The sequence below is a fragment of the Tauraco erythrolophus genome, chromosome 1, assembly GCF_009769465.1.
Source record: "Tauraco erythrolophus isolate bTauEry1 chromosome 1, bTauEry1.pri, whole genome shotgun sequence".
NCBI classification, from domain to species: Eukaryota; Metazoa; Chordata; class Aves; order Musophagiformes; family Musophagidae; genus Tauraco; species Tauraco erythrolophus.
Genome location: NC_141465.1, coordinates 68741582 through 68754215, shown reverse-complemented (window position 1 = coordinate 68754215; position 12634 = coordinate 68741582). Strand labels below are relative to the sequence as shown.

Genomic DNA, 12634 nt, shown 5'->3' with positions numbered 1-12634 from the left:
AAATCAGAATGTGCTACTTTCTTTTTGAATGCCTACTTTTGACTGTCTTGGGATATAAATGCCACCCACTGGTCCTAATCTACTAGAATACAACTGTAGACCAGCAAATATTAACAAGTTCATACAAAGCAGTACTTCACAGAATCAGGAAAGAAGTCTGCTCAGACAGAATCATTAATATTTAACAGTATTTGATAATATTGGCCTACAAAAGGAGTAAGAGACTTATACTTTCAGGGAAGAAAATGCTAATATCCAGACTACTGAAAGGTCACAAATACGCATGACTTAAATGCCTCCCAGAAAGAACAGTTCTACTGTTAGACTAAGCAAACTCTCATTTGCAATAAGGCCTTGAAAATATAAGTATAAAATAATTTAATAGTTCAGCTATTGATAGCTTAAACTCAACTGATGAACCAGGTTGGAAGAGTTAACTACAAGGAAGTATTTCAGAGTAATTATTAAGTATAATGCATGCCATTACATAACAACTTAAGATTCCCAAAAGTTTTCTGCAAGCCCAATTAAAGTAAAATATTAGCACTAAGTTATCCCAAACAATAGCAAGAGTCTTATCTTTTATTAATTCCTCAATTGTGTACCTAGCAGCAGTTAGGCAAGAGCTAGGCTTTTCTAGTAACTCTCACGTATTTTTGGCATGCTATTATAGTGACTTAATATGGGCTACAAATTGAAAATGAAATCGCTATAAGAGTTCCAGGTCAAGCATCTTGGATGAAGTCAGAAGGGTCAAGGATTGATACCAAAGTACTTTATCAATTATGACATGTATCTAGATTAAATAATAAACTCCCTCATTGATTATTCACTAAAAAGTAGAAGAGAATTGATTTCCAGTAAAACTAGTTCAATACAAGTTATAGAAAAATATAAAAAGACAGAAGTCATTTAAAAAAAACATAAATACATCTTCTAAAAAAAAAAACAACAAACCAAACCAAAACAAACACACAGGCACACACACTCCAATCACAATAAAACCACAAGAACTTGCCCTTACAGTTCCTCCTCACTCACTAGATACATTACCTTGCTTATCTGAGGAAAATTATGTTCTGAAATTAACTTCTATGTCCACCTGCACCACCCTATCCCTTAGGGATTGCTCTTTAACTTTTTTTTTCTTTTTAAACAAATTTTATAGAGGTCTCAGGGATATCAAGTTAAACAGGATTCATAGAAACTAGAGACTGGTAGAACAAACATCTAAACAATTCTCCCTGGAGAAAAAGACTGCAGTGAAAGCTCAGCAGTTAAGTATTCCCTCTTGTCTGCCTGCACAGAATGAGCAATACCAGGTACTGCATCCTGCCCGGATCATAGCCAGCGAGCACGAAGGAACAGAGACCTGGAAGATGAGGGAAGAGGGATTTCTGGAGAGAACTACAGGGAATGAAAGTACAAGCTGGCAGTATTGCAGCTGAGGAATGCACGGGGTTGAGTGAAGAGAAGACTTGTGACACAAATCCACAGGAAATAAAAACATTTAACTTTACTGAATGAACTTGTCTCCTATACATTTATTATCTTGCAGTATAATCACAGTATGTTTATCTTAATAAGAGTGCTGAATAAGAAAACACATCATTGATTTAAAAAACAAATAATTCTGCTGTGTCTGGACAATTGAGTATTATTCATTCAGCTGCTTCTGCTAACTTTTCAGTATATGCTATGATTTATACTGCGATTATCAGTAAGCATAATGCTTGGAGAAAAAAATTAAAATCAGAGCATTACATTTTATTTACACTGAATGACAATGCACAGTTTTTTCTTGTAAGTAATGCTTTATTTACTATGTTTATTCACTTGCTAGAAATTCTTTGGTTTCTGAACAAAATTTTTCATATCAGTGTTCCGAAAAGATTTAAGTGCTGTGTTTCCTCTCCGATGTTCCCTGTGGTTTTGGGGATTTAGATTAAATTCAAGCAAACCAAGATCCACACAATTAGAAACAAAGAGGGTTTACTGCCTTTAGTCACCTGATGAGATAATTGCATAATCCAGCAAAACCATGTACAAAATCTCTAGAGACTCTCTGGAATTTCATTTCTCCAGAAGAATTGACTCAGAAAGACGGCCACAAACTGCCACAAGTTTGGGTGGGTTTTTTTTTGGTTGACAATGTTGGAATAGGGATTTACCTCAAAATAATAGAGGAAAACGATGGACTTTGCTATTTGAGTGTTTTCCAATCTGCCTCTGACATGAGAGCTTTTAAAGAGCTACCTATGCTGCTAGTTCTGTGGTACAAGAGAATATTGATGGCAAGACTGTGAGACAAAGAAACTCATATGAAAGTTTCTGGACAGAAAGAACCTGTTTAAGAATCTTAAACCTTTAAGATTTAAACGTAAGTCATCAATCTAATAAAAACCACACAGATACATCATTAAAATTAAGTAGTAGGCTTTTTTCCTGTAATGGGAAGTTTTAAGATAGATATATAACCTTCTATAATAACCTTCTATTTCAACATGGACCTTAACAAGACTAGTTAAAGCACAGAAACTTAGTATAAAGGCACCTGAGAAAGCTCTCTAGTTAAAAGACTACAATTCCACCAAAATATTCTGATTATTAAACCTGTTACACCACTAACGATACGGAGTAAAGTTATCTGCTTTTTACACATACAGATTTGCACTGGCAACTCAACAGCATCGTAGCAAGACTGTTTTAGTATTATATTTTATTCAGATTTTCATGTTTTATTCATATCAAGTCCAGCTTCTCTTTTACAAACAAAATTCCCTGCTGTGGGAGTTTCTTCAACAGATTATTTCTTATAAGTCTGCAAAATAACTTCAGTACCTAAAGCGATTAAACATAACTTAATACGGATATCTGTCAGTAAAATAAAGATTCACATAGTTAATAACTAGTAGATGCATTTAATTACTTCCCTCCTCAAAGAACAGCCATTATGACAGCAGATGGGCTTAAAATACACATCCATGTATCTAGGTACGTGTACATCCTTCTTCATCAAAAAGTGATTATGGCATGACTATTATGTAACAGTAAGCTTAACATATCTGATGTATGAAATTGATGCAGCTGTTTGTAGGGTAAAGAGGGGAAAACATTGCTGATCATGACTTGTTTTCCAGAGGTCTGATCAGAGCAGTGAATGCAGATGGAGACAGCCACTCCCCCTCAGACTACATCCCTTAAGTAATACACAAATACATACACTATTAATGATACTGGTAAGCAGCCATACAGCTGAACAAAGAAATAGCACTTGTGAATTGCCAAAAAAGATTACAAAAATAATTTAAACCTTCTCCACTGAGCAGAGCAATATATCAATAATTCAAAGATCTACACTCCACCCAGTCATTCAAGCTTTCCTACAAACAATGTAGTCTTAAAACTGAACTACTTCAAAAGGCAGATAACAGCATTTTAAAGCTGCAGAAAATTAAAGTGTAGCACAAGGGAAAAATATAGAAGAAATGCACAGGAAGAATTTGGTTGTTTCTTTCGAAGGAAAGGAGAAACAGGACAAAAGATAAAGTTTAAAGGAAAAGTTCAAGGAACAAAGAGATAATTGGCCAATATACTTCCAAGAAGCCAGTATTTCAGAGGAAATGCTGATATTCAGCAAGTCTGTTGCTAAAAAGAAGCTTCTAATATTACCTATAATTTTAGGAAGTGAACTGAAATTCACTTTACAGTCTTAACGCATTTCGGCCATGGGTCTATTGAACTTTCCACAGGCAAAAAAAAAAAGTTCTGAAAACATAAGTAGCATGTATCACAATTGTGAGAAACCTTATTTCTTGGAAAGATGACATTTAGTTATTTAAATTTGTCCATAAGCTTTCTTTAGAATTATTTAGAAATTAAGCTTATCTAAACCAAACAGTAATCCCTTTCTTTCTTGAAGAACTTCAAAGATTAGTAAACCCTCTCCACTCTCTTCTTCCAGTCAGCTATCATCCTAGACAACAGTTTTATTTAAATGCAGATCCAAAATTATTGTAAAACAATTAAACTCTAAACTGCATTCAACACTCTAGGGGTGGCACTGACCAGCTAACAACTATTGCTGCAAACTACTCAGATACAGATGCTGCCATCTAACACATGCTGAAGAAAAAAAAACAATCAAACTTCTTTCCTGGAACAAAGTGTTTGCTGAACACCTAATGTGCTGCTGTTGCAAAACTAAGCCTGGAGGAAAAGCTGTAGAATTGGAAAACCTCACATACACCATGAGCATATACCATGTCTGCCAATACAGCAATGCTGCTGTTATCTTCTCTATCATAAAGTTCTACATCAGTATGAATTATTACCTGGAAAAAAAAAGCAATTGCATTAATATGATGTCATACACTGATAAACTAAAATACTAGTCTAGAAGGCCATTAGTGATACTATTTTGTTTTTGAAGAGAATCTACACTCATTATAAGCAAAACTGTTGGTTTCTGTAGAAAACATTATGTTTGAGAAGTACAATTTTAGGACCAGCCGAGTTACAAAGTATTCCTGAAAAAAATTAATTTTGCATCAGTCTTCTGCTTTAGTCAACTATCTCAAACTTCTCTGTTGTAAGTTCATTTCTTTCAGAAGGAAAAATAACAGTAAAAACAGACTATAAAATGTAAACGTAAAACATTCCACTCATTCAAGTTTTTATTTGAAAACCAACAAACCCATAAAATAAAACGCAAACCATACACATTCCCACATCTTTCCTTACTTAAAAGTTGTTCACAAACTTTGAAGCACAGCACAGAAAACACAACTATTCTTTAATTCTGTTAATATTGCTGACTCTTGTTGTTTGTCAGTAAACAGATTTATTTGAGCAATGTCCCACTGGACTATCAGCAACTCAGTCACACGATCTTCTCTGAACTTTCCCTCACCGTGAATTTTTGCCTAACTCATCAACTTATATTTGCTTCTGCTACTAGCACAGGTAAGAAACTCCATGCCACCTTCTGAATGAACTCTATGCTTTTCCTCAACCATGAAATTTTAACATCTATTCCAATAGTTCACAGCTTAAAAAAAAAACCAAACAAAACAGCAATAACAAAACCATCACTGACATTACAGGTAAGTTAAGGGCATAGTAGGGACTTCAGGTAGCAAACTGCTCTCTGAAGACCAAAATACTAGTTTCTAGAGCATGTGCACCTCCAGAAGCACTTTGGCACACAATAATCTTTTCAGGACTCAAAATCAAATAGATGTAGCTTGAATACATACAGCAATATCATTTGATTCCATTGGAGGCACTAAGAGTTCCTGCAATGACAAGCTTGCATGGCAGTCTGCAAAGTCTCTGACTAAGATTACCAAGAGGTTTGTGAAAGACGGCTAAGAGCAAGGAGCTTTTTGCCAGAAGGATTAAATTTACTATCTAAAGAGAAGCATGTAAGTCTGTACGGAGTCCACAAACAAGGGAAAAAAATAAAATCACAGAAATTACTGTACAGGCAGGCAAGCTCTCTGCAAGATCAGGTATTAGCGTAAAAGCGAGGTGGATAGCCCGGATAAACACAGAAAGATGGGTAACACAGAACTAGTACGCTCGTTCTTAGACACCTGAGGACATGAGAAAGAAGGAGGTCAGCACTGGCTCCAACTGCTGAGTGCAGAGATGCCCAGCTACCTGCAGCGGGTGACTCCAGACACACAGTGCCACGGGAAGCTCACTTTAAGCCCTTTCTGGAGAACTGGCTAAAGCACAGCAGCAGAGAGCTTTCAAACCTTCGTACTACCAAAAAAAATGAAACAACTTGAGGTAGGGTTTTTTATTTTGTTTTATTTAAAATAGAGTTCTTCCACGTAACTCAGCAGACCCTGTAATGAATTTCTCAGAGGCAGAGCTGTTTGGGGAAAAAAACAGTAACTAGGCCTATGCTACTGATGCATTTTGAAAACAAAGCAAGCCAGCTACTTAGTGGATGGTCTCAAAAAAGGCAGAAGAGAAAGTGAGAGGATAGCTCCACCACTGGGAACCTCCGCAGTCACATTCCATCATAGCGCAAATTCACTTCAACATAAATCTTTAACAAGCGGAGAAGGTGGAGGCCTTCTAAGGCTATCACGGGCAGAAGTGAAAGAATCCTTGATGGAGCCTGTTGTCTGACGGGTATGGAGGACTTCGGGCATGGGATTGCAGAACATAGACATGGATGCAGAGTAAGACCACTCATCCCACATTAGCTTTAAGTGCACTATTATGATACAGACATTATATAAACAGAATCCTTCAGCTCCTTCTGAAGCCATAGCTTCCTCACAAACGTAATAAAACACAAGTGCTGAGAAGGAACATAGCCAAATAGAATAAACATTTTGAAGTACAAACTTGGTGAACATACAGGCAGGAAGAACCATTAGATCGTCAAATCTCAATTCCTTTCTATTATTTAGCCATTACATTTCACCCAGTTACATCAGTACCTTGTATTTTACAAGAGCACTTATTCCAGGAAGGTATCAAAACCCAGGATTTCAAGAAATTCACAGCAGGCAAACTACACAAATGGCTTAAGACAGCTGTTTGCAGCTAGCTTCAGCTTCTTGTTACTAATTTTTACTAGAAATCTCTCTAATAAATTTAAAGATCTCTTAAGTATCTAAGCTTTTTCCCCTAAACTCTGTAGAAGTAATCAAACATCATAAATTACTTACCAAATACTAAACCGATAATACTTGTAAAGTTTACTTCAAAAAAAGAGAACAGGTACATACAAAGCAGCCTAACTTCATCAGTGCACAAGGAGGGGAGAAGCTGCATGTAAACCACTAACCACACACAAATAGCGTACTTCAAACTTACTCTGCGCTGAAAGGAAATTAAAGTTATAAGCCTGAAAATCAGTAAGCTGCTAAATAACTTGCCTGGAGGTTTCCTTACCACCTAGGGATACCTGCATCTACCTCAACACAGAGGATGCTGGTACTAACAAAATTCCCTTATTGTCTGTATTTATTCCTTGGACACAGAAACCAGGGCAGGGAACCATCACCATACACATCTTTCATGACGGAGACGTCTTTTACAGACTTTTTGATTTATCAGTCTCCATGCACTTTAAATCAGTAGTAGAGCTGATGACAAGCTAACACGCGTACTACAGTTGACTGTGTCAAGAGAAGTCTTATTTAGAAGGGTGAGCCTTAAGTGACAGAGTGTTTCATAAAACAGGAAAAAAGAGCAGGGTAAGGATAGGCTTCCTATCTGTCACATGCACAAAAATATAGGTGATGGTAAACGCTGCAGATGACTCACATTATTATTATTTTTTTTTTTTAAGTCATTATTTCCAAGAAGCCCTCAGGTATCCCACAAGTGAACAGACGTAGTGGGCTACAGGTCGCATGCAGCAACTTACCATGATTATGGGCAAAATTTCCCCTTTCACTAGTCACACACACAAGAGATTTTAGTTAAATTAGTAGAATTGCAGTGTAGAGGAATAGGTTCAATATTTATTTTAAAAATAGAAAAAAAACCACCACAGTTCTTGTGCATGTTTTTGCACATACTGCTTGCAAATAAAGTTATTATTCCAGACAGAACAGATGAGATGTATAGAAACTATAGCTCCAAAAGGAAGGCTAGATCCAAAGCTGGTAGAAGCGAGCCACCTCTCCTCAATACAGATGCAGAGGTTTCTTTTTCTATTCTCATGCTCTGTTTAAGTTTTATAAGTATCACAGGCTTAGATAAGATACTCAATACCAAGAAACAAGCTTAGATTGAGTTTAAATTGCAGTCCCTTTCAAATCTAAGAAAAAGGTAATGAAGAAAACAGATTAGGCAATGCAGAAATAATGTCCTCACAGAGGTCTCCTCTACTCCAATAAAGCAAGACAATCTTTCTCATTTTTTTTTCCATTTTTTTATTTTTTGAGAGCAGAACTAGCACAATAACTTGAGATTTCTGATAGCAAAATGTTTGAAGTGCTCTTAAATAAGAACATACACCAATTGTATTAGAAAAGTTTCCTAAGGATGTTAAAAGCAAGAAACAGCTTTAAAAGCAGAGCTATAATAGCACCTTAGAATAGTAGGCTGATGTGAAATACCCTCTAATATACAATTAAACCAGTTGCTAAAAGAAACGTGGTTACACAAAAACACAAGAGGTATTAAGCAGTTTAGAAGCTCCTGTCCATTTGGGGGAGACAGAGGAAGAGTAGAAACTTGCTACATCCTAGTAAAAATCTCACATCAGGAATTTTTAATCACAGAATTCTAACAGATTGACAATTCCGGAAACAGGAAATTTATGGCCTTGCAGAAGACTTAAACATGCAATCAAGAAGGAAAGGATTTCAGAAAACAAAACACAGTAATCAACAGCTGTTGACCACAGAATCATTTAGGTTGGAAAAGATCCTTAAGATCATCGAGTTCAACTGATTAATAGAATGTTTCTGTAAAGGAGTCCCTATACAACATTTCAGTGAAGACAAAGAGATTCCAAATTCTTACCAAGTCTTCCATCTTCTCAGATTAATCACAGAATCATAGAATGGTTTGGGTTGGAAGGGACCATCAAAGACCATCTAGTCCAACCATCATGCCACAGGCAGGGACATCTTTCATTAGACCAGGTTGTTCAAAGCCTCATGCAGCCTGGCCTTGAACATTTCAAGGGATAGGGATAGGGCATCCCACAACTTCTCTGGGCAATCTGTTTCAGTGTCTCATCACCTCATTATAAAAAAATTCCTCCTTATGTCCAGTCTAAACCTACTCTCTGTTTAAAGCCATTGACCCTTGTCCTGTCACTTCAGGCCTTAGTAAAAGTCTGTCATTCTTACAAGCCCTCCTTAAGTACTGAAAGGCCACAATAAGGTCTCTGCAGAACCTTCTCTTCTCCAGGCTAAACAACCCCAACTCTCTCTCTCATCTTTCTTCATAGGAGAGGTGCTCCAGCCCTTGGATCATTTTTGCAGCTCTCCTCTGGACCTGCTCTAACAGGTCCATGTCTTGTACTGGGGACTCAAGAGCTGAACGTAGTATTCCAAGTGAGGTCTCACAAAAGCAGAGTAGAGGGGGAGAATCACCTCTCTTGATCTGCTGGCCACATTTCTTTTTATGGAGCTCAGGATACGATTGGCTTTCCGGACTGCAAGTGCACATTGCCAGCTCATGTCCTATTTTTCATCCATCAGTACCCCCAAGTCCTTCTCTGCAAAGCTGGTCTCAATTCATTCATCTCTCAGTCTGTACTCATGTTGAAGATTGACCCAACCCATGTGAAGGACCTTCCACATGGTCTTGTCGAACTTCATGAGGTTCACACAGGCCCACCTCTCAAGTCTGTGAAGGTCCCTCTGGATGGCATCCACTCCCCCAAGCATATCAGCTGCACCACTCAGTTTGGTGTCCTGTGCAAACCTGCTGAGGGCATACTCAATCTCACTATGTCATTAATAAGCATATTGACCAGCATCAATCCCAATACAGACCCCTAAGGGACGCCACTTGTTACTGATCTCCATTTTGACATTGACTGCAACTCTTTGGATGTGGCGATCCCACCAGTTCCTTATCCTTCAAACAGTTCATCCATTAAACCTGTATCCTTCCAATTTAGAGACAAGGGTGGTGTGTCAGACCATGAGGTGCTGTTTCCAATAGATGGAAACATAAAGTTTGAGAGAAACAAGCATGTATGCACCTTGTCACTCATTTTCGAGACTTCTAAGATAGCAGTAATCCACATATAGGCCATGTTTTAGTCAGTTTGGGCCCAATTCTTCACAACAAGTCAATAGCCAAAATTATTAGTTACCGTCATGGAAACACCTCAAGGTAACCAGGAGTGATTTATCAGAAGACAGTGGCATGGAGGAAGAAAAGAACACACAAAAGACTTTACAGCCACTACTAATAAGGAGAAAAGCCATCTCTCATACAAGAAAACAGATACAATAGAAGCTATAGCATGAATTTGTCTAGTGAGCAATGCTTATAAACAGAGCAACTTAAAAAGGAGACAGTAGAGGCACCTCTTCCTTTCCACCCTCCAACTGCTTACTAAAAACAGCCTTTGCCTTGATTGCAACAGATAGAAACTTATGCAAAGCAGGCACGAAATTCATTCCCTTGCCGGAGGACCACGGCGGCACCAAGATGCAGGGGACCTGTAGAGGACCGAGCGGATTCCAATGGCTCGACTGGAGCAGACACCGGAGGAAGGCGGAGATTCCCCAGCGTGTGCACAGCCACCTCTTGCCCCAGACACCCCGGGAGGGGAGCGCTCTCAGGAGCCAGCGAAGCGCTCTGGGGGAGGCGGAGGAGGACAGGACGGCGCCGCCAGCCCACCTCCCGCCACAGGGCACCCAGCCGCCCGCAGCTCCGCCTCACGGGACCGCTGCCGTGCCCGGCCACCAGCCGAGCCGCCCGGAGGCCCAGGGCGCATCGCCCGGGCTGCCGGCCCCTCCGCCGCAAGCCCCGCCGGGCCGGGCCGGGCGCCAACGCGCTCCCCGCCGAGGGGGCGAGGGGGCCGCCCTTGGCGGCCGGTCTGGCGGGGCCGGCACGTCTCAGGCCTGCGGGGATGGCATCCCCTCGCCCCCCACCCCCCGCCCGGGGCAGACATCCCCCTGGACTCGCCCTCTCCAACGGCTGTCGGCGGGGGGAACGGCGGGGGATAGGGAGGGGAAGAAAGCCGTTACCTTCGCTTTTGCCCAGGATGCGGCAGCAGAGGTTCTGCAGCAAAACGTTGGGGGATTTTTGGTCCGGAGTCGCCATCGCCGCCCGAGAGACAGGAGCTGGTGGGGCGGGGGGCAAGCGGCCGGCAGAGCCGGGGGCGCGGCGGGATGGCAGAGGAAGCGCGGAGAGGCAGCGCCCCCCGCTCCGCAGCGCAAGGACCCGACGACACGTCCCGCCTCAGCCGCCGCCTAAGGCGCCATTTTAACAGAACCCGCCGAAAGCCGCAGCGGCGGCAGCGCAGCGCCCACAATGCCCCTGCGCGCGGGGCGGCATCGGAGCGCGCCGCGACGGACACGCTCCGCCGCGCCGCCGCCCCCGCACGGAGGTTCCGGGGCAGGCGCCGCCGCCGCCGTCGCCGCTGCCGCCGCGCCGAGCGGAGGCTGAGCTCCGGCGGGCCTGGAGAACCCCAGGGAGAGGGCACGCGGGGCCCGTGGGAGTCCCGGGCGTCCTGAGGCGATGCGGCGGTGATCAGGCCTAGGCCACCACAGCGAGGTCTGCGATGAACGCCAGCCCTGGCCAAAAGTGCCCCCCGAATTCCCCAAAAATGAAACCAGAAAATTCCCATTTGGCAACGGCTTTCTATTTTTGGAAAGAGTCCTCTCACCCATCCCTCAAAATCCCGGGGAGATCAGGCTCACTCATTCCTCCCCGGAAAAGTGCACGAGGCGCCGCCGTGGGGTGCCTGCGCTCGCTGCCCTGGGGGAGCCAAGGCGCTCGGGAACTGTGCCATGGAAAGTTGTTACAGAACCATGTGGATCTGGAAAAACGTGTGGAGATCCTCGACCCACGTCTTCCCCGCACCGCTCGACCCTGCGACTGGGTGGCCCCAGTGCCCTGCGGGGGTTTCGACCTCCAGCAGGCCGGGCAGGGCGGGATGCTGGGGGCAGCGCGCTCATGGCTGGGCTGCGGTGCTCGCGGTGACCTGCTGCGTGTCACCCCCTAACGCAGACACCGACTTGCCAAGATGTCTGTCTTCCATTTCTTTTCTTCAGTAAGTTCATGCCGGGTCCGGCCCAAAATACGTAATTCGGGAACAAATTCTCCCTGTGCTGCTGAAGCCCTGTCTAACCCGCCTCTGCTTTTTCCTGTAAGAGATGCTTTGAAACACTGGAGCAGCCAGGTGGGCTTGGTGCACCACTGGCTGTAAACAAATACATTGGCGCTGTGCAACACACATCTTTCCCACAGCCCCCCTTGGCTTCGTAATCTCTGTGCAGCCACGATTTTGTCTGCATGCCTTCTGTGGACACACACGTGCAGGCTTTTTATTATGGGAACATTATGGATGTAAAAGATGGCTCGTCACTAGCATTACTGGTAGAAACTGATCATGATGGCAAGCAGAGAACTGAAATTCATGAGGATGTATGGGTTTTTGTTACTTGGAATGTCATAGTAGGACCATCATAGTCTTACCACTCCCATTATAACTCTTCAAATCCTAGCAATGCTTTCTTTAGAGTCTTTTAAGGCAGTAGAACCTGAAATTAATAAATTTATCAGAACTTTATCCCATGTGAATAAGGGGGACTTGCCCTCTGCATCTCTAATAATTCTGAAGGAAAGACTCCAAAGATGGTGTGACTCTTTTTTGTACTAAGCAGCAGAAGAATCTCTGTTCCGTCCTCCACCTGAAGCAAATGCTGTCATTGTCCTACAAAGAGCTGGTCACTCACTTAAGATTTAGATTTCGTCATGGAAAGTGTTAATCTGTCAAGCAGCAAATACGGTTGCTCACATGGAGAAAAAAAAGCGTTGGCAATAATATCAGGAAGTGGTGTTCCTTTACAAAATCTTTACATTCCAAGGGAAACCAGTCATTCCCAACTATCCTGTTACTGCTTTTAAGTAGATATTACTAATTCCTTCCAGTCATGCTTGTCACTTTACCTATGGCAATTGT

General features: G+C 42.0%; 1 protein-coding gene across 1 annotated transcript in view; it reads right to left on the bottom strand.

Moving 5' to 3' along the window:
- Positions 1–10790, bottom strand: part of TUBGCP3 (tubulin gamma complex component 3) — a 53082-nt gene extending 42292 nt beyond the window's left edge. The window contains exon 1 of the mRNA XM_086610791.1: positions 10695–10790. Coding sequence (XP_086466917.1) covers positions 10695–10770 — 76 coding nt within the window. The 5' untranslated portion in view covers positions 10771–10790. The remainder of the gene's footprint in view (positions 1–10694) is intronic.
- Between the last annotated feature and the right edge of the window lie 1844 nt (positions 10791–12634).